Source organism: Elephas maximus, chromosome 1, assembly GCF_024166365.1.
Source record: "Elephas maximus indicus isolate mEleMax1 chromosome 1, mEleMax1 primary haplotype, whole genome shotgun sequence".
NCBI lineage: Eukaryota > Metazoa > Chordata > Mammalia > Proboscidea > Elephantidae > Elephas > Elephas maximus.
The window spans coordinates 73,154,932-73,176,508 of NC_064819.1; the positions used below are offsets into that span (position 1 = coordinate 73,154,932).

Below are 21,577 nucleotides of genomic sequence, written 5' to 3' on the forward strand. Positions count from 1 at the left end.
AGTAGTGTAGAAATCCGAAGACTACGAAATCCTCCAGTGAATACTGTTTTTTAAAAAAGCAATCTCTCGAAGATATCTTGTATGAAATTGGGGGGATTTGCGTATGGCCTATTTAAAAAAAAAAAAAAAAAAACTTCGCCGGCCATTCACACGCATAGCTATCTATAATTACTCTCTTGGGTATGCTACCTTCACGTGCAGTGAGGGAAAAAACTCCATTTCGGAAGACACAGAGAATTTATGATCTAAATGTTAAGGTGTGTAATTTACCTTATGTATTATAAACTGTTGAACATAAGGTAGGGCATAACGTGCTCCTTAATCTTTATCAGGAAATGGAGGGCAACGGTTAAAAATCAAAAGGCTTTCGCTGTTACTTGTCCTTTCCCGAGCTGGCAAATTTCTTTTTTACTGGAAAACTTTCCGTAAGGCACTTCTGGAATACAGATTTGTGTTTACCCCTTCCGCTTGGCTACAAATCTAATTGCCTGCCCCTCACCCCCATTAAGGCTGAAGCTTCTTACGCTGAACTTTGTTTATGGCTTTTCTACCTCACACCCAATGTTCTAGCAAGTACTTCCACTGGGGAAAAAAAGACCTAGCAATGTGCTCCCGAAAGTTAATGGTTTTATCTGTGGCAAAGCCTTTTTGAGAAAAGGACTAATGTCCGCAGCGCGACTGCTCTTTTAACAGAAACCGTAGGTGGCTCTGAAAAGAGCCTTTTGTTACTTCCTTGCTCGTCAGTGTGGAAATACACGTATAGAATGCTTTACTTGCCCTTGGCTTTGTGGTGGCTCTCAGTCTTCTTGGGCAGCAGCACGGCCTGGATGTTGGGCAGGACACCGCCCTGCGCGATGGTGACTTTGCCCAGCAGTTTGTTGAGCTCCTCGTCGTTGCGGATGGCCAGCTGCAGATGGCGCGGGATAATTCGAGTCTTCTTGTTGTCGCGGGCAGCGTTGCCCGCCAGCTCCAGAATCTCGGCGGTCAAGTACTCCAGCACCGCTGCCAGGTACACGGGAGCACCAGCACCAACACGCTCGGAGTAATTGCCCTTGCGGAGCAGACGGTGCACACGCCCCACAGGGAACTGCAAGCCGGCTCTGGAAGACCGGGTCTTAGCCTTCGCGCGAGCTTTGCCTCCTTGCTTCCCACGGCCTGACATAACTGCCGGTCAATATAAACAGCCAACCCGACAATGCCTGAAAAAATAAATTACGTTGCTACACAAGAGAGGTATTTATACTGATAGGGGGCATGCTGTGTGCACTTCTCCCATTGGCTATTGTCAAATACCCAATAGAAAATCAGAACCTGCATCCTTCATTTGCATATAACCCTTCGTTCTTGTGTGAGGTTTATGTTTGATCCAATCGGTAATCCGAGTTGATGAGCCTTTACTTGAGTACTAATAATTAAAAACTGAAATAATTATGCTCTCTTAAAACACCCTTCTTAACGTAATCTGGAGTGTAGGGATTACCGTATTGTTCTGAACGTTGGCTACTGGTCCTTTATCGGGCTTCTGACTCAATTTCGGAAAGGAATAATAAAAAAAAAAACAAACTTTGCGTTCCAGTGGATTCCGACTCCTAGCGACCCTACATAGACTCAGACAATTACTAAGTAAACAATTAAGAAGCACTTCTGTTCCAGACATTGTTGTAACTCTTTTAAATCTCACGAGAATGGAAAAGAGAGAGGGAGAACAATTTAAGTGATTCTTTACAAGTCTCCTTAAATTACAAACAAAAATACGAACGCAAAGACTGCATGAGCTAGCCTGTGACCTAACAGAGCAAGTCTATTTTACTCTCATATCTTACATATAATGCCTTCAGGATTACTTTGAAGGTATATACAGTGAGTATTATCCCAATTTTGAAGACTGTGAAACGGACTTAGAAGGTTATTTACCTTGCCCAACGCAACACTGAGCTAAGACGCCAAGGACTCCCAAATAATTGCTGTAAAATCTCTCACCCTTCCCGTATGCCCTTCCCAACCCCCATCCCTTCTCTTTTCTCACTTAGCTACAACACATCAGACTAGTTCTTTCAGAAAACTCCCCATCTTCCTCCCTAATGTACTGTACCCCTTCAGATTAGAGGGTTGGCAACACTGAAGTACGAGATTATAAAGAGTCACAGGATTGTTTCAGGAAATGGAAGAATAACCCATCCATTGCACACAAATTGAGATTATGGTATTATAAAGCAGTGCATTCACAGAGGATATTACAGAATCTTTATGTAGTCTTAACCTCTCACGTTGTATGTTTGTTCGTTTAGCCTCTCACATTCAGGAACTTAAAATCAAGAGCGATTTCCACGAGAAATTTTGTTTTTCCTTTTATGGCCCATGAGATAGAAGCACATGGGGTCCTGGAGAAGGCGGAGAATGCTTTCGGAAATTTCTGAGGTTTCAGGCCTAAGGGTCTCTTTATTCCCAAACAGGATGGTAAAAGGAACAAGCACCTAGGCCTGAGAAAACCTGCTCCTAAGCCCTCTGTCGGGAACTATAGTTTTGAAGCCTCCTGGAGACTCCGTCCTCCCCCCACCCCTCCCCAGCCCGCCAAGCCACGACTTCTACTGCGGTTTGGCGGGACCACACTGCGGCCTTAACCACAGTTTGAATTTGGTGCCAGAATCTTGCGCAGATGGGAACAAGGATTTTGGTGCAGGGGAGGACCTGCAGAGGTGTGTCCTAAATCTGTCCTTGGACCTGAACACCACCGCCATGATTCAACATCCGGATCTACAAATGTGGACATGGAAGGGCTAAGGGCGGAGAGTTCCAGGCACCAAACCCAAACCCCAAATGCCACCGGAAATAATAAAGCTTCTCAACTCCTTCAGACAGTGAGCACGTGATCTTTGGGCCCCTAAACCCCATGTTGCTCTTTGTTTGCTCGAACAATAAATTTCCACTTTCTGTTTCTCTGGCAGCTGGTGGTGTGGCCTCCCTCATATTTCCATCGGCTAATAGTACAGGGCAAGAATGCTTGGGTTACAGATTTTGGCAACTCTGCCAGGACTTGCAAACTCTGAAACCTGAGCAGTGAGCATCCGGACCCCCAAACCCTTAAGTCTCGCCACGACCCCACTTGGTTGGTAAGGAGTTTCAGGTGGCCGCCGTGATCCCCGCCCTAGGATGAGGTCTGCTGGGTCCCCACCTCACCTTGGAAACAGAAATTGGAAACTTGATGGGAAAGGCCTCTGAATTAAGGTAAGCATGCGGAACCTGGTTATTCCTCTGGTCACCTGAGGGGGGTTAAAGCTCCCCCCCCAGAGGGGTTACAGTCCCCCTGGGGAGCAAGGCAAAGAAGAGGGTGACGACAGCGCAGCCCTAAGACCCGACCACAAGGTTTGTAAAACAAGGGAAGTGGGGGTCCTGGCTCCGTGGACCCTTCCTCAGCCTAGCTGGTGTCCCTCACCCCATCTGAAACCAAGGGTATCAGGTTGCCCTAACATCAGCGATGGTGGGAGGGGTTGAGGCAGGACTAAGCCATCTCAAGGCCTGAGCTGTAAGGGGGGATCAAAGCCCTGCTAAGATTGTCCTGTCACTCCAGAGATCACCCTGCCATTGGCAAAGATCTTTCTTTCAGAACACTTTCCTTTTCTCTTTCCGTTTCTCTCTCTCTACCTCTGCTCTCCAACAGGAGAAAACGGGCAACTTAGTTTTGGGTCCTTGATTTTGGTTAGGCTCAGGTTTTGGTTCTGTGTGTGGTTTTGGTTCAGAGGATGTCCTTTTTGTATTAGTGTTCTTTGTCTTTCTCATGGATGCTCCTCTAGGTTGGCGGGGGGGGGGGCTTCCTTTCGTTTGAGTACGACTGGAGTGTTTTTTGTTTGTCCTTGTGCGAGTGTATAGGAGTAAGAACATGGATAATACTAAAGCATTCCGGAGTGTTCACCCTTAGGGTATACTTTAGAGAAGTGGGATTTAATTCAGCTGTGATCGTAGGGAAAAAGAAAAAGTCCACCGCGACCCTCTGGACCCCAGCAGCGCGCACAGCTTACTTCTCCCCGCCCCCCAACCTGTGCCGGGAGGGAAGGGACAGAGAATCAAACAGCAAGGGCCGTCCAAATGTCCTGGCGATCTTCCCTTGCTGTCACCCTATACGAGGTGGGGGACACCCCATCAAGGGAGTAATGTGGCCCAGGGTGTCCCAAAGCCAGAACAGAGCCAACAGGGAGAGCCAGCCTCCTGCCAGTATCCCCTCTGTCAAACAACTCCATTGGCGACAGGGACATGGATCGGGTTCAGGTTCCCTTTAGTACAGCAGACCTGATTAACTGGAAGAATAACACCTCAGGATGTCGAGAGAAGCCAAAGAAAATGTATGAACTGTTTACTGCCGTCTTTAACTCTTTTGATCCCACATGGGCAGACTGTCAATCTCTCTTAAGCACCTTCTTCCCCCCGAGAAGAGAGGGAGATGGTCCTAGACAAGGCCCCAGAAGAACTCAAAGGCGACATGACGCTCAGCCAACTGGAGATGCAGTTGAAAACATCTTCCCCCTCCAAGACCCCCACTGGGAACACAATCGCACAGCAGAGTAAGGTAGGCTCACCCTGTATCAGGACTGTCTTTTAGTGGGCCTTAAAGGTAGAGTGCCTAGGCTCTTAAATTGGAACAAGATATATAAAATTAAACAGCATAAAGATAAGAATCTCTCAGCTTTTTTCGAAAGGATTTACTGATCAGGATCCAGAGGACCCAGCAAATGCTCAAATGGTCAATAGTATTTTTATAAGACAGTGTGCCCCAGACATTGGGAAACAACTTTGTAAGATAGAGAGGGGAGTAACTATGAGTATCAGACACCTAGGCGAGACGGCATTCAAGGTCTGTAACCACAGGGAAGACAAAAGCAGAAAATGCCAGGTTACCTTACCACCAACAGAAGTACAGAATGGGCCCTCTGAGAGGAGAAGACCGTGGGCACTTGCAGGGCCAGACCCCAAACGCTGCTGGGAAGTAACCAGTGTGTGTATATTGTAAGCAGGAAAGCCACTGGAAAAGAGAGTGTCCCAAGAGAAAGGGCGAATACCAAGCAATTCAACACGAGGCCTCTCTGGTTGATAATCCCAGCATGGTGGCTCGACCTGTTGTCGCTCCAAATTCGGCCACCCCTCTCCTCACTCCGCCCCTGGGAGACTCCATCCACCAGGACTGTGTCCAGGCGGTGGGCCTGATCCATGCCAGCTGCCCAGGCCCACAAGATCAACTGTAGTGGATGCTGATTTAGAAGTCTTCACAGGCAAAAGTAGCTTTGTCGAGGGTGGCCAACAGAGAGCAATCTACACAGTTGTCAGCTGCACTGAGGTCCTCAAGGCAAACACTCTCACAAACAGAGCCTCGGCCCAAAAAGCTGAACCAATTGCGATGGTCCCGGCCTTGCGGCTGGCCAAGTCCAAGTGAGTGACCATTTATACGGGTTCCGAGTACGTGTTGCCAGTTTTACACATATATGGGGCTTTGTGGAAGCAGAGGGAGCTTCTGAATTGGGCCAGTAAAGAAATCAGACAGGGCCAACAGATTTTACAACTCATTGAAGCGGTGTCACTCCTTGCTGCTCTGGCTGTGGTACACTGCAAAGGACATCAGCAAGAAGAAACAGTAGTGGCCCAGGGCCACCAAAAGGCCAATTTAGAGGCCAACTGGGCGAGAAGAACCATGACCCCAGTAGTAGTGGCTGATTCTAACTGCCACAAGTTACAGAAGACCTTTATATGGGCCATTCACGATAATTGCAGAAATAGGAGACGGACAGGGGAGAAACAGTTAATGAGTCTTGGAGGAGTAAAAGGGTAGAAAGCAGGAAGAATGAAGAGAAAACGGAAAAGGAAATAAGAAAAGGCATAGAAGGAAAAAGGTAAAATATCGAGAGAAAGAAAAATAGGAAGAAAGGAGGAAAGAAGGTAAAGAAGAAGCAAAAGAAGGTGAGCAGGAAGTAGGAAGAGAGGGAAGAGGTCTCCCTCAGTATTAAAGTCCATTATTTGCAAAAAAAGAGAAAACAAGACCTCAGCAGCATCGGAGAGGAACAAGCAGGAATATGTTCCAGGAGAAGATTGCACGGAAAAAAAGGTGAATCGGTCTATTGAAGCCCATCTGGCCAAACATTGCCAGAAGATCCAATTAACATGAGTTAAGGCCCTTCCCCTGGCTCTGTTCAGGACTAGGGTTGCACCTCGAACCAAACTTAAGGTAAGCCGTTTTGAGCTTATGTATGGGCGTCTTCTCCTCTGTAACTTGTGGGAGGGCGTGATTACTCTGGGTCCTGAGAATACCTTGGAGGCTAGAGACATGCACAAAGCTTGTATTCTGTGGCAGGGGTGCTTGACTCTTTTTACCAGTTCATGACATGATGGACCCTTCTACAACCTGCAGTCTCTCTTTCCGTGTCAAGACCTGGAGCACTACAGACCTGGCAGGAGAACAAACCCCCAGCACTGCAATCAAGATCACCAGAAAGGGAGTATGGATCCCCCACTCTCACACTGAGCCAGCCTCTACTCAGGATACCGACCAACAGGCCCTGCAGAACAGTAAGAATTGGCAGGACAGTAATAACTGCGAAACTCAGGCTTCAGAGGATTTCAAGTGATAGACAATTGTGCCAGCTGATTGTCATCCCCTGGTGACTGGGTAGGTTGTTACCTGACTCTGTTTACGTTTACCGCCTATATGTGCCTTTATATCCTGCTTATTTCCTGTGTCTCTCTGGAGGAAGAGCTGGGCCCCCAGAATGGCAAGATAATTATCTCATAAACACCTCGACACCCTCCACTTAAAAGGTCACTGGGCCTGCTTCACCACCCACCTCCCCCTCCCCCCCCCCGCCCCACCAGTTCAACCAGGCCCAATTCCACAGGATATATGGGATATACAGTAAAGGCAGCAATCCCAAACTTAACATGGTGTCTTCCCCCTCTAAGATCCTTGGCTGTGGGGGTCCTGCTGTTTGTATTTGGGCCTTGTTTGTTTAATCTTTTAGTAAAGTTTGTGTCTTCCCAAAGTTCTACCTGCAGATGATGCTGTGATGGGGATATCACCCCATCTACCCCAACAGGTTCCAGCTAGAGCCCGGTCCTATGCCAGCTCACCTAGGCAGCAAGAAGAAGCTATAGAAGATGAGACCTTCGGCCCTAACCCATTTTAAGATTAAAAGGAACCTGGTAGATGGGGGATTGACGCCTCCGCCAAGACTTCCCTCCATTCTACCATGTTCCCCCCAGCAGCCCGCCAAGCCAAGGCTTCTAACTGCAGTTTGGCCCGACCACACTGCGGCCCTAACCACAGTTCGAATTTGGTGCCAGAATCCTGCTCATGTGCGAACCAGGATTTTGGTGCACGCTAGGACCTGGAGAGCTGTGTCCTCAATCTGTCCTTGGACCTGAACATCACTGACATGATTCAACATCCGGACCTCCAAATGTGGATATGGGAGGGCTGAAGGTGGAGAGTTCTGGGCACCAAACCCAACCCCAGACACCACTGTAAGTGACAAAGCTCCCCAACCCCCTCAAACACGTGGTCTTTTGGGCTTCTAAACCTCATGTTGCTTCTTGTTTGTGCAAAATAAATTTCCACTTTCTGTTTCTCTTGCAACTGGTGGTGTGGTGTCCGCCTCATTTCGACCAGCTAATAGGACAGGACAAGAACCCTCATTTGGTTAGTTTCATCCAGGAAACCTGGCAAGAAAATAAAGTTGTTCAGTTTCTGTAGCTTTCTCTTACAAATATTCTGACACCTAGGAATTTTTCTTCTAACAATATTCTACTTTATCTTAAAAAAAAAAAAAAAAACTTCACCATCAACAGCAGTAATAAATACAGGGAAAAAAATATTGCTCTTGGGTGGATTTCTGACTCATAGCAACCCAATGGGACAGAGTAGAATTGCCCCATAGAGTTACCAAGGAGTGGCTAGTGGGCTGGAACTGCTGGCCTTTTGGTTAGCAGCTGTAGGTCTTAACCACTATACCACCATGACTCCAAATACAGAAAGGAGGGGCAATAGTTATTAATTAGAAGGGTCAAGAAAAAGTTCATGAGGGAAATGTGCATGAGTGTTTATTTACCATACCATAACTGAGCATGATAGGGTTCCAGTGTATATAAAAACAAAAAACCAAACCCACTGCCCACGAGTCAATTCCAACTCATAGTGACCCTACAGGACAGACTACAACTGCTTCTTAGGGTTTCCAAGGCTGTGATCTTTACAGAAACAGATTGTCATATCTTTCTACCGAGGAGCAGCTAGTGGGTTCCAACCACCAAGCCCTCTGTTAGCAGCTCAGCACTTAACCAATGCACCATCAGGGTTCATTCACACTGTGTAAAGCAGTGAACCAAGTAGATCACAACCTGTGCCCTGTGGTGATACTATTCCAGTAGGAGGAGATACACAATAAGGTAAGTGCATAATAAATGTGTAATATATATATATTTTGGTGATGAATGGAGAAAAAGCAAGGAGAGGTGGGGACAAGGCAGGCAAACAGGATGGACAGGGAAAGTGTCACCAAGAGGAAGTCATTTGAGTTTAGACCTGAAGGATATGAAGAAGCTGGCCAGGTAGGTAGAATAAATATATCATAAAAGGCTAAATGTATTCAAAGCCAGGGAAATGTTAGGAGCCAAAAACGAGAAGGTAAAACTGTTTTAATTTCCTGAAGACACAGTAGGCTGTGTTATGGAATAGTAGAAATACACAGGGTTACATTAGGGGGAAAAAAAAGCCTAGATTAAGGGTTGCTTTGAAAACCCAAGCTAAAAGGGTGAGAACAGACAGTCACAACATCAAGAATCTATATTCCACTGAGTCATAAAGGAAAATAAATGCACCAGTCACTTGAAGTCACCCAAAGTCAGAGTCAAGAAGCATTTGACATCTGATATGAATAGAACAATTTAACAAAATCCTGTCAGTAAGAGCCTCAAAATAAGTAAACACTAGATAGACACTAGCCTTTGAAAACAAATCTTGTGGAATACAGCTTTTGCAGGAAAGATGGTGAGGAATATTATATTCCATATAAAATGCAAGGAAAAGTAGTTTTTCACCAGTTATAACTCCAAGTTCAGGAAGAGTGAAAGTGAGATAATTGGACATGCACTGGTGTCTACAAAGGGCCCTGGTGGCACAGTGGTGAAGAGCTCAGGCTGCTAACCAAAAGGTCAGCAGTTCAAATCCACCAGCTGCTCCTTGGAAACCCTATGGGGCAGTTCTACTCCATCCTATAGGGTTTCTGTGAGTTGGGATCGACTTGATGGCAAGAGGTTTGGTATTTGGTTTTTGGTGTCTATAAGCTATGACAAGAGAGTGAATATCTAGTTTTTGCTCAAATAAGTCAAAGAAGTATAGTTTAGTTTGAACACACTTGAGGAAAAACTAGCTAGCACTGAGGTAATTATTAAGAAAGAGCTACTCCGAAGACAAATCTGGTGGTGCGAGGTACCCAGCCACTCACTGGATGTGGTGAGATGGAAACATAAGGAAGGAGATATACAAGCCTACCTTGAACCATGAAGTGGGACAAATTCCCTGAAGGAGTTAAAGGTGAAAACCAGGGTGAACAAAGAAAGGAAGAGCTTCTGCTTTTGAATAAATGTGTAATTCCAAGCATATTCTCTCAGATCTCTAGCCAGATGAGAGCTATCCAAAACAGTGGCCACTAGCCATATGTGGCTACTGAGAACTTGGAATGTGGTAAGTGTGATATAAAATGTGTTGTAATGTAAAATAGACTTAGTATGAAAAAGATGTAAAATATTGATAATTGTTCACATGAATTGCATGTTGCAATAATACTTTGGCTATGTGGTTTAGATAAAATATACTATTGAGGCTACTAGAAAATTTAAAATGACATACGTGGCTATTTCCGTTGGTCAGCACTGTATTAGAATGTTTTATCTTTACCTTCTCTCACAATATTTAAACAATGCTAAATACAGCCCCCTCTCCCACCAGTGCCCATATTTGTTTTTTGTTAACCAATCCGTAAGTAACATATTAAACGAAATTCATTGCCGTAGAGTTGATTCCGGCTCATAGCGACCCTATAGGACAGAGTAGAACTGCCCCATAGGGTTTCCAAGGAGCACCTGGTGGATTCAAACTGCAAACCTTTACGGTTAGCAGCTGTAGCACTTAACCCTATGCCACCAGGATTTCCAAGTAATATATTAGGTACCTGTTACACACTTGGAAACCCTGGTGGCGTAGTGGTTAAGCATTACGGCTACTAACCAAAGGGTCCGCAGTTTGAATCCACCAGGCGCTCCTTAGAAACTCTATGAAGCAGTTCTACTCTGTCCTCTAGGGTTGCGATGAGTCGGAATCGAATCGAATCGACGGCACTGGGTTTGGCTCCCCCCCACCCCGCCTCCTTTGGTTTATTACACAGTTAGGAGCCCTGATGATGATACAGTGATTAAAATGTCTGGCTGCTGACTCGGTTTGAACCCACCAGCCACTCTGCAGGAGAAAGGTGTCGCAGTCTGCTTCCCTAAAGATTTACAGCTCTGGAAACCCTATGGGGTAGTTCTACTCTGTCCTGTAGGGTCGCTATGAGTCAGAATCAACTCGATGGCAGTATGTTTGGTTTGTTTTTTGTTTTTGTTTTTGTTTTTATTTTGCACTGTGACATTTGAGGAAGTATTCATGTTATGATCACAGAATCTTACTAGGCATCAGCCAGGACTGCTTTGGCTCCAGGTACTAGAATTTGAGTTCCTTGGGAACAGAAATTTTTGCCTGTTTTGTTCATTACTATATTCCCAGCACCTAGAAAGGTGCCTAATACAGAGGTTCTGAATACATTTTTGTTGAGTAGATGAATGGCTTCATTAAAAAAAAAAAAAAAAAAGCCAACCAAAGGTTGTTTGCACAATAAGGATATTTATTTCCTTGCATAAGAAGATGTTCAGAGCCTGGGAGATCCAGAGTTGGTCTGACTCTAAAACAACGTCATCGTGACCCAGGTCAGGCTCAGTGTGTTGGCTATAGCTAATGCTTGTCTCCTCATGGTCTGAACATGGCTGGCTTGGTGCCAGGAGTCAATGCAAACAAAATAACATCCAGCTGAAGAAAGAGGGCATTTCCTCCCATGTTCCTGTTTTTACTAGGGAGAACCAGGAACAGACAAGTTTAAAAGTGACATATAAGGAAAATAAATTATTCCAGAAGTCAAATGAATTGGAAAGTAGATACTGGAATTAGGCGTTCAGGCTGGAGTGGGAAATGCGTGAACAAAGACAGTGGCATTGGAATGAAAAGAGGGGAAGGACAGGAAGGAAGAAGAGTTATTTGAAAGTAAGAACCTGAAAGATTCAGTGACAGATAAACTACAGAGAATACCGGATAAGGACTGGTCAACAATCTTCACAGATTTAAGACTATATTAATCTTAACAGAAGTGGGAATGAGAAAAGAAGAAATGTGAAGAGCAATATGATGGTGTGTCGTTCTATATGCTGTTGATATGACAGCAAACTATACACCTGGATTCTCTGGCTCTCAACCAGATGTGTGGACTTCAGCTGTGGAAAGAACTGAAAACCTGAGACCCGATTGTAGACATCAATCCAATAGCTGAATTAAGTCTCACTGAGGCCACTGACAAAGGCAGGCTAAGGAATGGAAGAGAAGACTCAAGGCTGGGCTGTGGTAGTATCATCCAAGCACTTGGAAAGCATAGGAAAGAAATATATAGAATCATTAACTGTCAGAAAGAGAGAAGATCTAGAACGGAGAGATGTAAACAATGCCAAATGGACACATTCACTACTGTAAAATGGCAATGACTCCTACATTTATCTATAGAGTTAATGTCATCTCCACCAAAGTCCCCAAAATATTCTTTTGTAGAGTGTGGGTGAAGTGCATGGGGAGAGGTAGGGGGAACAAGAGAAAGAATTACAAAGTCATTTATTGATTATTACAAAGTTATTGCAAAGAACATCCATTGCATGTCCATGGTTCTAGAACTCCCATGGGCTTCCCAATGTGGTATATGTTTATGTATATGGAGGGGGAAAGGTCAGGTGTATAACACGATCATGACACAGATAAATAAATATAAATTTTTAGTGACTGTGTTCCAGACTAGACTCAGCTTACACTGCAAGAGTTAGAACCATGAATACTTTGGTTTTTATGTTTACCTTATAGACATTACAAAACACCAAATAAGAACAGGGGACAATAAGATCCCTCATTTTGAAACAGAAGCCTAAAAATGATAATATATTTTCAAAGATAGCTCAAGTTTACCTTTTCCAAATCAACTGGAATGTGGCATTCATCTGACAGAAATTCTAATAAAGCCAGTTAAGAGGCTTCCAGTACTTCAAAAGCCATTGTTAAAAAAAAAAAAAAAAAATCATAATCACTAAATCTGTCTTAGTTTTTTTTTGCTGCTGTAACAAATACCACTAGTGGGTGGCTTTAAAGAACAGAAATTTATTTTCTCACAGACATTAAAGGAAGCTAAACCAAAAAAAAAAAAAAAAACCTAACCCACTGCCGTCGAGTTGATTCTGACTCATAGTGACTCTCCAAAATCAGGGGACCTGCTCCAAACCCTGGTGGTGTAGTGGTTAAGAGCTATGGATGCTAACCAAAAGGTCGGCAGTTCAAATCCACTAGGTGCTCCTTGGAAACCCTACAGGACAGTTCTACCCTGTCCTATAGGGCCACTATGAGTTGGAATTGAGTTGAAGGCAATGGGTTTGGTTTTTTGGGTTTTTTTTGTTTTTGGCTTTAGAGGAAGGTTCTTTCTCTATGGGCACTGAGGCAAGAGCCTTGTCTCAGGTCTGTAAGCCCTGAGTTCATCAGTTCCTTGGTGTAAAAATGGCCTGGGGGCGGCATCTGACCTACTCTAACTTCACAAGGGGAAAGGAAAATCAACATCAACAGCCCAAGGCTGATTCCTATGAGGCAGAGGCCACACAAGCCTCTTCTCTCTGCCATCTTTACCAATTATGACACCAACTCTCCCTCCCATGGCACTCTCTACTTCTCTGCTGGGTTCCATAATTCATTGCAAAGGCCACACAGAACTCACAGGCAATACTCATGATTATAGGGTTTATTACGGAAGTAAGAGGTTACAGTTCAGGTTCAGGAACACTAACAATACAGTTCTTCCATTAGGAAAGCCTCTTCCCAGCAGTGCTCACAGATATGCCTTTCCCTGGCCTTCAGTCTCTGCCCAAAGGCACTCAGCTTTCTCACTCTGTGGTTGGGAAGGCCACCATGCTGTCTCCTGCTGCCATCTATATGCCTACGTCATCTTATAGCCACCCTGTAGGACAGAGTAGAACTGCCCCATAGGGTTTCCAAGGCTGGATTCTTTATGGAAGCAGACTGCCACATCTTTCTTCCACAGAATGGCTGGTGAGTTCAAACCACCAACCTTTCACTTAGCAGAGCTCATAACAACATCCAATTTTATTTGTATTTATTGAGTATAAAAGGCTATTCATACGCAGAATGTGTTCTTTGTGAAATTCATCTAAAAATAGTCATTTTGTCTTTTTATATTGTTTTCTTAGAAACAATGAATAAGAATTATTTCAAAAGTCTCGAGCCAGATGTTTGACTTCTGATTCTGGACCAAGGTGGAATGCCTTACTTCCCCTTATTACCTCACCCTTTGCAGTTTCAGTCCAGTGTATTGGAACTCATGGCAACCTCATGTGTTCCAGAGCAGACCTGTACTCCATAGGGTTTTTACGGCAATGAGCTAGAAGTGGATCACCAGGCCTTTCTTCCTAGGCACCTCTGGGTGTGTTGGAACCACCAACCTTTCAATCAGTAGCTGTACACTTAAACATCTGCACCATCCAAGGAATTCCTATTCCTTGCCCTAATTTTATATGAAATGAAGGTAAAAGGAATCTGAAAGGTAAAGAGAAATCAGACCAGCTAGGAACCTCAGGACAACAGGGTGGTGAGTTCTCTGTTTTCTTCTTGCCTCATATATCCCTGACTGTGTGCTGGAGAACTTGGCAACATGAAAATGCCAATGGAAGCAGACAAAAAGTCCTGGATGATGGAATGTCCATTGACTTTTATTTGTTTATTTACAATTATGTGTAGTGGTTATTACTATTTTTTTTAAATAATAAGCAGGCATTATTTTTCCAGGAAGTTTAAAAAAAAAAAAAAACTCATTTAGACATGTTTCTGTTAGGCACCGTCGAGTCGGCTCTGATTCATAGAGACCTTATGTACAACAGAGTGAAACACTGCCCAGTCCTGCTCCATCCTCACAATCTTTGTTATACTTGAGCCCATTGTTGCAGCCACGGTGTCAATCCACCTCAGTGAGGGTCTTCCTCTTTTTCAATGAGCCTGTACTTTAGCAAGCATGACATCCTTCCCCAGCCACTGTCCCTCCTGATAACATATCCAAAGTATGTGAGAAGTCTCGCCATCCTTGCTTCTAAGGAGCATTCTAGCTGTACTTCTTCCAAGAGAGGTTTGTTCATTCTTTTGTCAGTCCATGGTATATTCAGTACTCTCTTCACCAACACCATGATTCAAAGGTGTCAATTCTTCTTCAGTCATACTTATTCATTGTCCGGCTTTCAAATGCATATGAGGTGACTGAAAATACCATGGCTTGGGTCAGGTGCACCTTTGACCTCAAAATGACATCTTTGCTTTTTAACACTTGAAAGAGGTCTTTTACAGCAGAATTGCCCAATGCAATATGTGGTTAGATTTCTTGACTGCTGCTTCGATGGGTGTTGATGGTAGATACAAATAAAATGAAGTCCTTGAAAACTTCAATCTTTTCTTCATTTGTCATGATGTTGCTTATTGGTCCAGTTGTGAGGATTTTTGTTTTTTTATGTTGAGATGTAATCCATACTGAAGGCTGCAGTCTTTGACTTTCACTGGTAAAAGCTTCAAGTCCTCTTCGCTTTCAGCAAGCAAGGTTGTATCATCTGCATATTACCAGTGGCTAATGAGTCTTCCTGCAATCCTGCCACCATGATCTCTTTCATATAGTCCCTCTTCTCAGATTTAGACATGTATCATCTAATGGAAATTAAAAGCAAGGGAAAATAATGAAATGTTTCTAAGGGATGCTGAAGACAGAACTAAGAACAGTCTATGCCTTTTCACCTGCCATGAAGCATTGGGCAGGGCTGTCCTTATCTCCTGACTGTCACCCCTTTTTTCTCAAATCATAAGGTGTCTCCGAACCTCCTGTCATCTGTCTCTTTTTGAGCCTTTCTTCTCCTTTCTTAATTCTGTCACCCTACCTCCAAATCAAAATTTTCCCAAGTCCCCTCCATCTGGTTCTGAGCGCCCACAGCTCAGCCAAGGGTATCTCCTCTTTTCCCTCCCTCCATCAGTTCAGCTCCTCCTTTCTTCAGATTCTCTTTATTGGATAGGGTGGTAGTCAAAACTTACTATGACCGAAAAAATTGGGCATGCAGTGTAGGTTATTTCTCTCTCTGTCTCTTTTATTTTAACCCTGTGGTAGAGGAATGGTCTTCCTCTACACCACCCATCCAGGCTGCCTAAGTAAAGGCTTTGGGACCAGAACATTCCTCTGACAAGCTGAAAATTGGATCGCCTTTTCTCTCCCAGTTCCTTCTCCTTATCAGAGAAGTCTTGCCCCTGTCCTGGACACACAGTAATGTTCTCTGTCTCTCTTATATGCACAATCAACATAAAGCACCTGGTCAACCCCACTTCTATATTTGTTCACAGCAGGGATGGAACTGAGCTCTCTCATACTATGTACTATGGTACAAGAGAGGTGAACATAGAACATTTGCCCTGCAGTGGCCATATGTGGGATGAACGTGCTGGCCATGGGAGGCTGGTGCCCACTAGTGAAGCCACTCATGCTCTGTCTCTTCTCTGTGTGAGTAAAACTTTTCCTATGCACTGACAGACCATGTATGTGGTCTTTTGCTGGCTATTGTGGACCCTGCTTCAACACCTTGAGACTGTAGCTCTGGAGAAAATGTGGGTGTTAGTTAACTAGGAAAAGGGTACATAAACCTTTTTAGTACTTCCCTCAAGCTGATGGACTTGTCCACTGTCCTTGCTGTATCGAAAGTTGGAACCTCATCAGAATCAACTGACATTTGTAAATATGAAAATTTCTGGCTTCTCACATCTCCCCTCATAGACCCAAGGCCTACCAGCCAGCCCAGGTACGTGATTTTTTTTTTTTTTTTCTTAATTCACTTGTAAAGATCAGCCAGATAAAACAGCGATGGCAGAAAGGCCTAGTTTTGAGTTTAAGCCTGGAATGTAATTTGGGCTTGTCAACTAAGGGTCCCCAAACCCCAGTGCCGTCGAGTCGATTCCGACTCATAGCGACCCTATAGGATGGAGTAGAACTGCCCCCATAGAGTTTCCAAGGAGCGCCTGGTGGATTTGAACTGCTGACCCTTTAGTTAGCTGCCGTAGCACTTAACCACTACGCCACCAGCATTTCAACTAAGGGTATAACACCAAAAAACCCATTGCCCTCAAGTTGATTCCAGCTCATAGTGATCCTACAGGACAGGGTAGAACTGCTCTATAGGGTTTCCAAGGATCTCCTGGTAGATTCTAACTGCTGATCTTTTTGGTTACAAGTTTTAGATAAAACATTCTCAGTTTCTTATTTGAAAGGAGAAAGAGAGAAACAAATAAAAGAACAAAAGAAAGCAAGCAGGCAAAACTTATGAAGGACAAATTGGAGAGAAAATAATCCCTACCTCAAGAGATTATTTTGAAAATGTGGAAAATCAAATATTAAATAAGCTTCTTGCCAATTTCAGAACTCAGGAATATTTCCAAAGGGACCTGTGGGCCATTTCTTTGAAATGTAAATGTCAAGAAAGATAGTGCTCCCATCTCCCATTTTTCTGGGAGGAGATGAGCATGCCTGCAGACTTAGCTCCAAACTACAAACCTACCTCCAACCGTAAAGATATGAGACATTATTAATTGATTATCTTGAGAACATGTATGTAATGGGTTGTGTTATGGAATGAACTGTGTCCCCCAAAATGTGTATCAATTTGGTTAGGCCATGATTCCCAGTACTGCGCAATTGTCCACCATTTTGTGATCTCATATGATTATCCTATGTGTTGTAAATCTTAACGTCTATGATATTAACGAGGCAGGATTAGAAGCAGTTATATTAACAAGACAGAACTAAATCTTTAGGATTAGGTTGTATCTTGAGTCAATCTCTTTTGAGGTATAAAAGAGAGAATTGAGCAGAGAGGAGTGGGACCTCATGCCACCATGAAAAAAGCATAGGGAGCAGAGTGCTTTCTTTGGATCCTGGGGTACTCGTGCTGAGAAATTCCTAGACCATGGGAAGATTGATGACAAGGACCTTCCCCCAGAGGCGACAGAAATAGAGCACCTTCCCCTAGACCTGGTGGCCTGAATTTAGACTTCTAGCCTCCTAAACCGTCAGAGAATAAATTTCTCTTTGCTAAAGCCAACCACTTAAGGTATTTCTGTTTTAGCAGCACTAGATAACTAAGACAGGTTGCATCCACTTAGCCACATAGAGGGGTGAGATTTCTTTGTCTTTGCAATATCTAAAGCAGATTCCCTGTGATGCATCCCCTCCTGGCTTAATGCTTATTCAATAATAAAATTGTGTTCTTTCTCTTCCAACTTTGTGATCTTTTCTGAGTTTGCAGATTTTTTAAATTATATTTCCTCAACAGATGTTAAGATACAATATTACTACCTACGTGTCAGCCTTCCAAGGGAGGAACCTACAGGACAGTGATCCTTAAACTGCAGCCTGAGTTCACTACTTCTTGTTTTGGGGGGCGGGCAACCATTGTTATAATGTAAAAAAAAACAAGCATTATTCATTTTCAAGACAAATGTCTCATAATATCTTGCATACACTGGGATAGGAAGTGCTTCTCATACTGAGGCTGACATCTTCCCTGGGATCCTGGAGAAGGTGATTTTTACTTTCCTTTAAAAGATCCTGTTTGAGAAATTCTTTAAATTTTGCTTTGTTCTCCAAAGACACTGCTGTATGTCATCTACATAAGAGACTGGTAAACAGACTGAACATACTTTTCCTTTTAATTGGCAGCTGTCTTTTTTCCCTGTCTTCCTACCTTCCCCGTACCCTGCACTCAAAATCGGTACTTTTGAGGTTCTAGATTCTTGCTAAAGAGCCTACAAGAAAAACCGGCAGTGGGCCCCTCCAACTGAGATCTTCCCAGTCAGACACAAGGTGGCGCCAGATGGGAAATAGAGGGAAATTCAAACCCTTTGTCCTCCCGGAGCTCTAGCCATTATCCCGCCCTATTCTGGTGACAAGCCCCTAACGGTAAGTGATACATGAAATGAGGTCCGGATTTCTTGCATTCGATTAAAAAAAATTTTTTTAAACGGCTGTGCAATGGCAAAGAGGTCGAGTAGACGCTCCAGAATTTCCCAGAAAAACAACCGGAGATCTCCCTTGCCTGTGCCCCAATGCAGGCAGCCACGTCTGACATCTTGAGTTCATGTTTCGGGCGAAAACGACCCGACATCCTCCTCCTCCTCACTCTTGGGGCAAGAGCCTGGCTAACCACGCCCTCAGGGGTAACTACGCACGGAAACGTCTTAACCACTCCGTTATTCTCCAGGGACCTTCCAGTCACCACTAGGAAAGTGCTGGGACGCAGGAAAGAGCTGGGACGCAGGAGAGAAAGAGCGTTCTCGAGTATAGATAAATAAAAATCCCAAGGATTGCATCAAACACTGAAAATACGAGTTTAATAAAGTTAAAACAGCTTTTTCGGAGGGAGCTAGAGCAGCAGAAAAAATTTGTCAGTTTAACTTGGTCTTTAAGTACCTCAGCTTTTCTCTCTTATGCACAATGATCGCAATTACAGCTCTCTTCCGAGAAAGTAGGTGGCTCTGAAAAGAGCCTTTGAATTAAGAAAAACCTACGCAGGCCCGTCTATTTAGAGCTGGTGTACTTGGTGACGGCCTTGGTGCCCTCGGACACCGCGTGCTTGGCCAGCTCCCCGGGCAGCAGCAGGCGCACGGCCGTCTGGATCTCCCTGGACGTGATGGTCGAGCGCTTGTTGTAATGCGCCAGGCGAGAAGCTTCCCCAGCAATGCGTTCGAAGATGTCGTTGACGAAGGAGTTCATAATACCCATCGCCTTGGATGAGATCCCGGTGTCAGGATGGACCTGCTTCAACACCTTATAAACGTAGATAGAGTAACTTTCCTTGCGGCTGCGCTTGCGCTTTTTACCATCCTTTTTCTGCGCCTTAGTTATAGCTTTCTTAGACCCCTTTTTAGGAGCTGGTGCAGACTTAGATGGCTCAGGCATAACTGTTCAGAACTGGAACTGAACCGCTTAACAACCTCTTCACCACCGAAGTTAGGAAAAATCCTGGAGCCCTCTCTTTATAGTTGCGTAATTCAAATGAGGGTTTACGAACTCTCACCTCTGATTGGATAGTAGTACACTTTGCCAAGTACGGTGTTTATGCAAATAAGCAATACACACTTTCTTTTCCTATTGGACAAAACAAGGCTGTCTATTTTAACCAATCAGGCAGGGTACATTCATAGCCCTGCATTGCCTATAAGTGCGTTTTTCCAGCTTAAAACACTTTCAATTTGCGTGTTGGTTTTAGTGTAAAGGGCGATGTCTGGACGGGGAAAGCAGGGTGGTAAGGCTCGCGCCAAAGCCAAAACTCGGTCCTCCCGCGCCGGTTTGCAGTTCCCGGTGGGCAGAGTGCACCGCTTGCTCCGTAAGGGAAACTACTCCGAGCGAGTCGGAGCCGGCGCACCGGTGTACCTGGCGGCGGTGCTGGAGTACCTGACGGCCGAGATCCTGGAGCTGGCGGGCAACGCGGCCCGCGACAACAAGAAGACACGTATTATCCCGCGCCACTTGCAACTGGCCATCCGCAACGACGAGGAGCTCAACAAGCTGCTGGGCAAAGTCACCATCGCGCAGGGTGGCGTCCTGCCCAACATCCAGGCCGTGCTGCTGCCCAAGAAAACCGAGAGTCACCATAAGGCTAAGGGCAAGTGAAGCCCACAAATAAGCAGTAAAAACACTTCCTTGTTCTCAACTAGACAAAAGGCTCTTTTCAGAGCCATCCACACTTTCAAGAGAGAAGCTGATAACTCTGTGTTTGTATATTCCTAAACTACGTAGTGTTTAAAAGTAACATAAGAAAAGCCTGTGTCGTAACTAATAAGATACATTAGTTTAAAGAGCACCAGGAAAGTAGGTCGTTCAGAATATTTTGTATAAAAAGAAACCTAACAAGCAAAATAAGGTGTTTTACAAAACAGGCGGGGCCGAGAAATGTTGGGGCTCGAAAAACGAAGTAAGGAAATTCACCACGTCCTTAACCAATAATAAAGCAGTGTTAGTTCCTCAAATTCTGAATCTAGAAAAATAATCTTGTCCAACATTAACCAGTGACAATTTGTTGCTATTCTGTGTGTACCCGCCAAATCTGAAACCGTCGCTTTAACTGCTTCGCCAGATATTCCACCCAGGTACATTGACATGTAGATCACAAAGGTTTCACAAACTCAGGATTAGGGGAGCTACAATGACCAGGGCTTGTGTCAGTCCAGGCGACTCGCGATAATTTAACTGGAAAAGAAAACAGACGGTTAAGTGCAGACGATAAAACTGTACTTAATATGTGGGGACCACCAGTATTGACATAACCTGCAAGCATGTTAAGGATTCATGATCTCATGTCCCATTCAGATATATGGAATCAGAATTTACATTTTAACAAGATCCCTAAAGGGTTCCTCATGCACACAGTACATGGAGACGGGCAGAACTAGAACTTTAGAAAATTAATCCCCTACAAATATCTGAGATTAACAAAAGGAATCCCGGATGATGAAGTGGAATAGTTCATCCAATCACAGTCTCTAGTTATTAACCAATCACCAGTCAGCCATCAGCCAATGGTTTTATCGCGCGGAACTTTTGAAACTTCATAAAGCCAATCAGGTCGCTTCAAACTATATTTAAAGGCAATTTTACCACCAGTTTGCTAGACTTTTTGTTTGTCTTCAGTCTCTCCGTGATGGCTCGTACCAAGCAGACAGCCCGCAAGTCCACCGGCGGCAAGGCACCCCGCAAGCAGCTGGCCACCAAAGCTGCCCGCAAGAGCGCCCCGGCCACCGGCGGCGTGAAGAAGCCTCACCGCTACCGGCCCGGCACCGTGGCGCTGCGCGAGATCAGGCGCTACCAGAAGTCCACCGAGCTGCTGATCCGCAAGCTGCCTTTCCAGCGGCTGGTGCGCGAGATCGCGCAGGACTTCAAGACCGACCTGCGCTTCCAGAGCTCGGCCGTCATGGCGCTGCAGGAGGCGTGCGAGGCCTACCTGGTGGGGCTGTTTGAGGACACCAACCTGTGCGCCATCCACGCCAAGCGCGTCACCATCATGCCCAAGGACATCCAGCTGGCCCGCCGCATCCGCGGGGAGAGGGCGTAAATTGCCACTTTTCCCTTTGACTTAAAAAAGGCTCTTTTCAGAGCCACCCACACTTTCACTTAAAAGTGGTTGTACT

The 21,577-nt window shown here is 44.7% G+C and overlaps 4 protein-coding genes and 1 long non-coding RNA gene across 5 annotated transcripts; 3 read left to right on the plus strand and 2 right to left on the minus strand.

Annotated features, from left to right (window-relative positions):
* Positions 1–108: 108 nt before the first annotated feature.
* LOC126076848 (histone H2A type 1-D) lies at positions 109–1,193 on the minus strand. Its single transcript, XM_049885484.1, has one exon. The coding sequence runs from the start codon at positions 1,160–1,162 to the stop codon at positions 770–772; it is 393 nt and encodes a 130-aa protein (XP_049741441.1). The 5' UTR covers positions 1,163–1,193; the 3' UTR covers positions 109–769.
* Positions 1,194–2,953: 1,760 nt separating this feature from the next.
* LOC126076975 (uncharacterized) lies at positions 2,954–7,547 on the plus strand. Its single transcript, XR_007517630.1, has 3 exons — positions 2,954–3,225; positions 6,392–6,649; positions 7,021–7,547. It is a non-coding gene; the product is annotated as an uncharacterized LOC126076975 (long non-coding RNA).
* A 9,991-nt stretch (positions 7,548–17,538) lies between these two features.
* Positions 17,539–19,388, minus strand: LOC126076907 (histone H2B type 1-B). The gene has a single exon (XM_049885612.1). The coding sequence runs from the start codon at positions 19,347–19,349 to the stop codon at positions 18,969–18,971; it is 381 nt and encodes a 126-aa protein (XP_049741569.1). The 5' UTR covers positions 19,350–19,388; the 3' UTR covers positions 17,539–18,968.
* A 260-nt stretch (positions 19,389–19,648) lies between these two features.
* Positions 19,649–20,238, plus strand: LOC126076855 (histone H2A type 1-D). The gene has a single exon (XM_049885511.1). The coding sequence runs from the start codon at positions 19,671–19,673 to the stop codon at positions 20,061–20,063; it is 393 nt and encodes a 130-aa protein (XP_049741468.1). The 5' UTR covers positions 19,649–19,670; the 3' UTR covers positions 20,064–20,238.
* An 830-nt stretch (positions 20,239–21,068) lies between these two features.
* LOC126076811 (histone H3.1) lies at positions 21,069–21,546 on the plus strand. The gene has a single exon (XM_049885416.1). It carries the CDS (start codon positions 21,091–21,093, stop codon positions 21,499–21,501), a length of 411 nt encoding a protein of 136 aa, XP_049741373.1. The 5' UTR covers positions 21,069–21,090; the 3' UTR covers positions 21,502–21,546.
* The last annotated feature ends 31 nt before the right edge of the window (positions 21,547–21,577 follow it).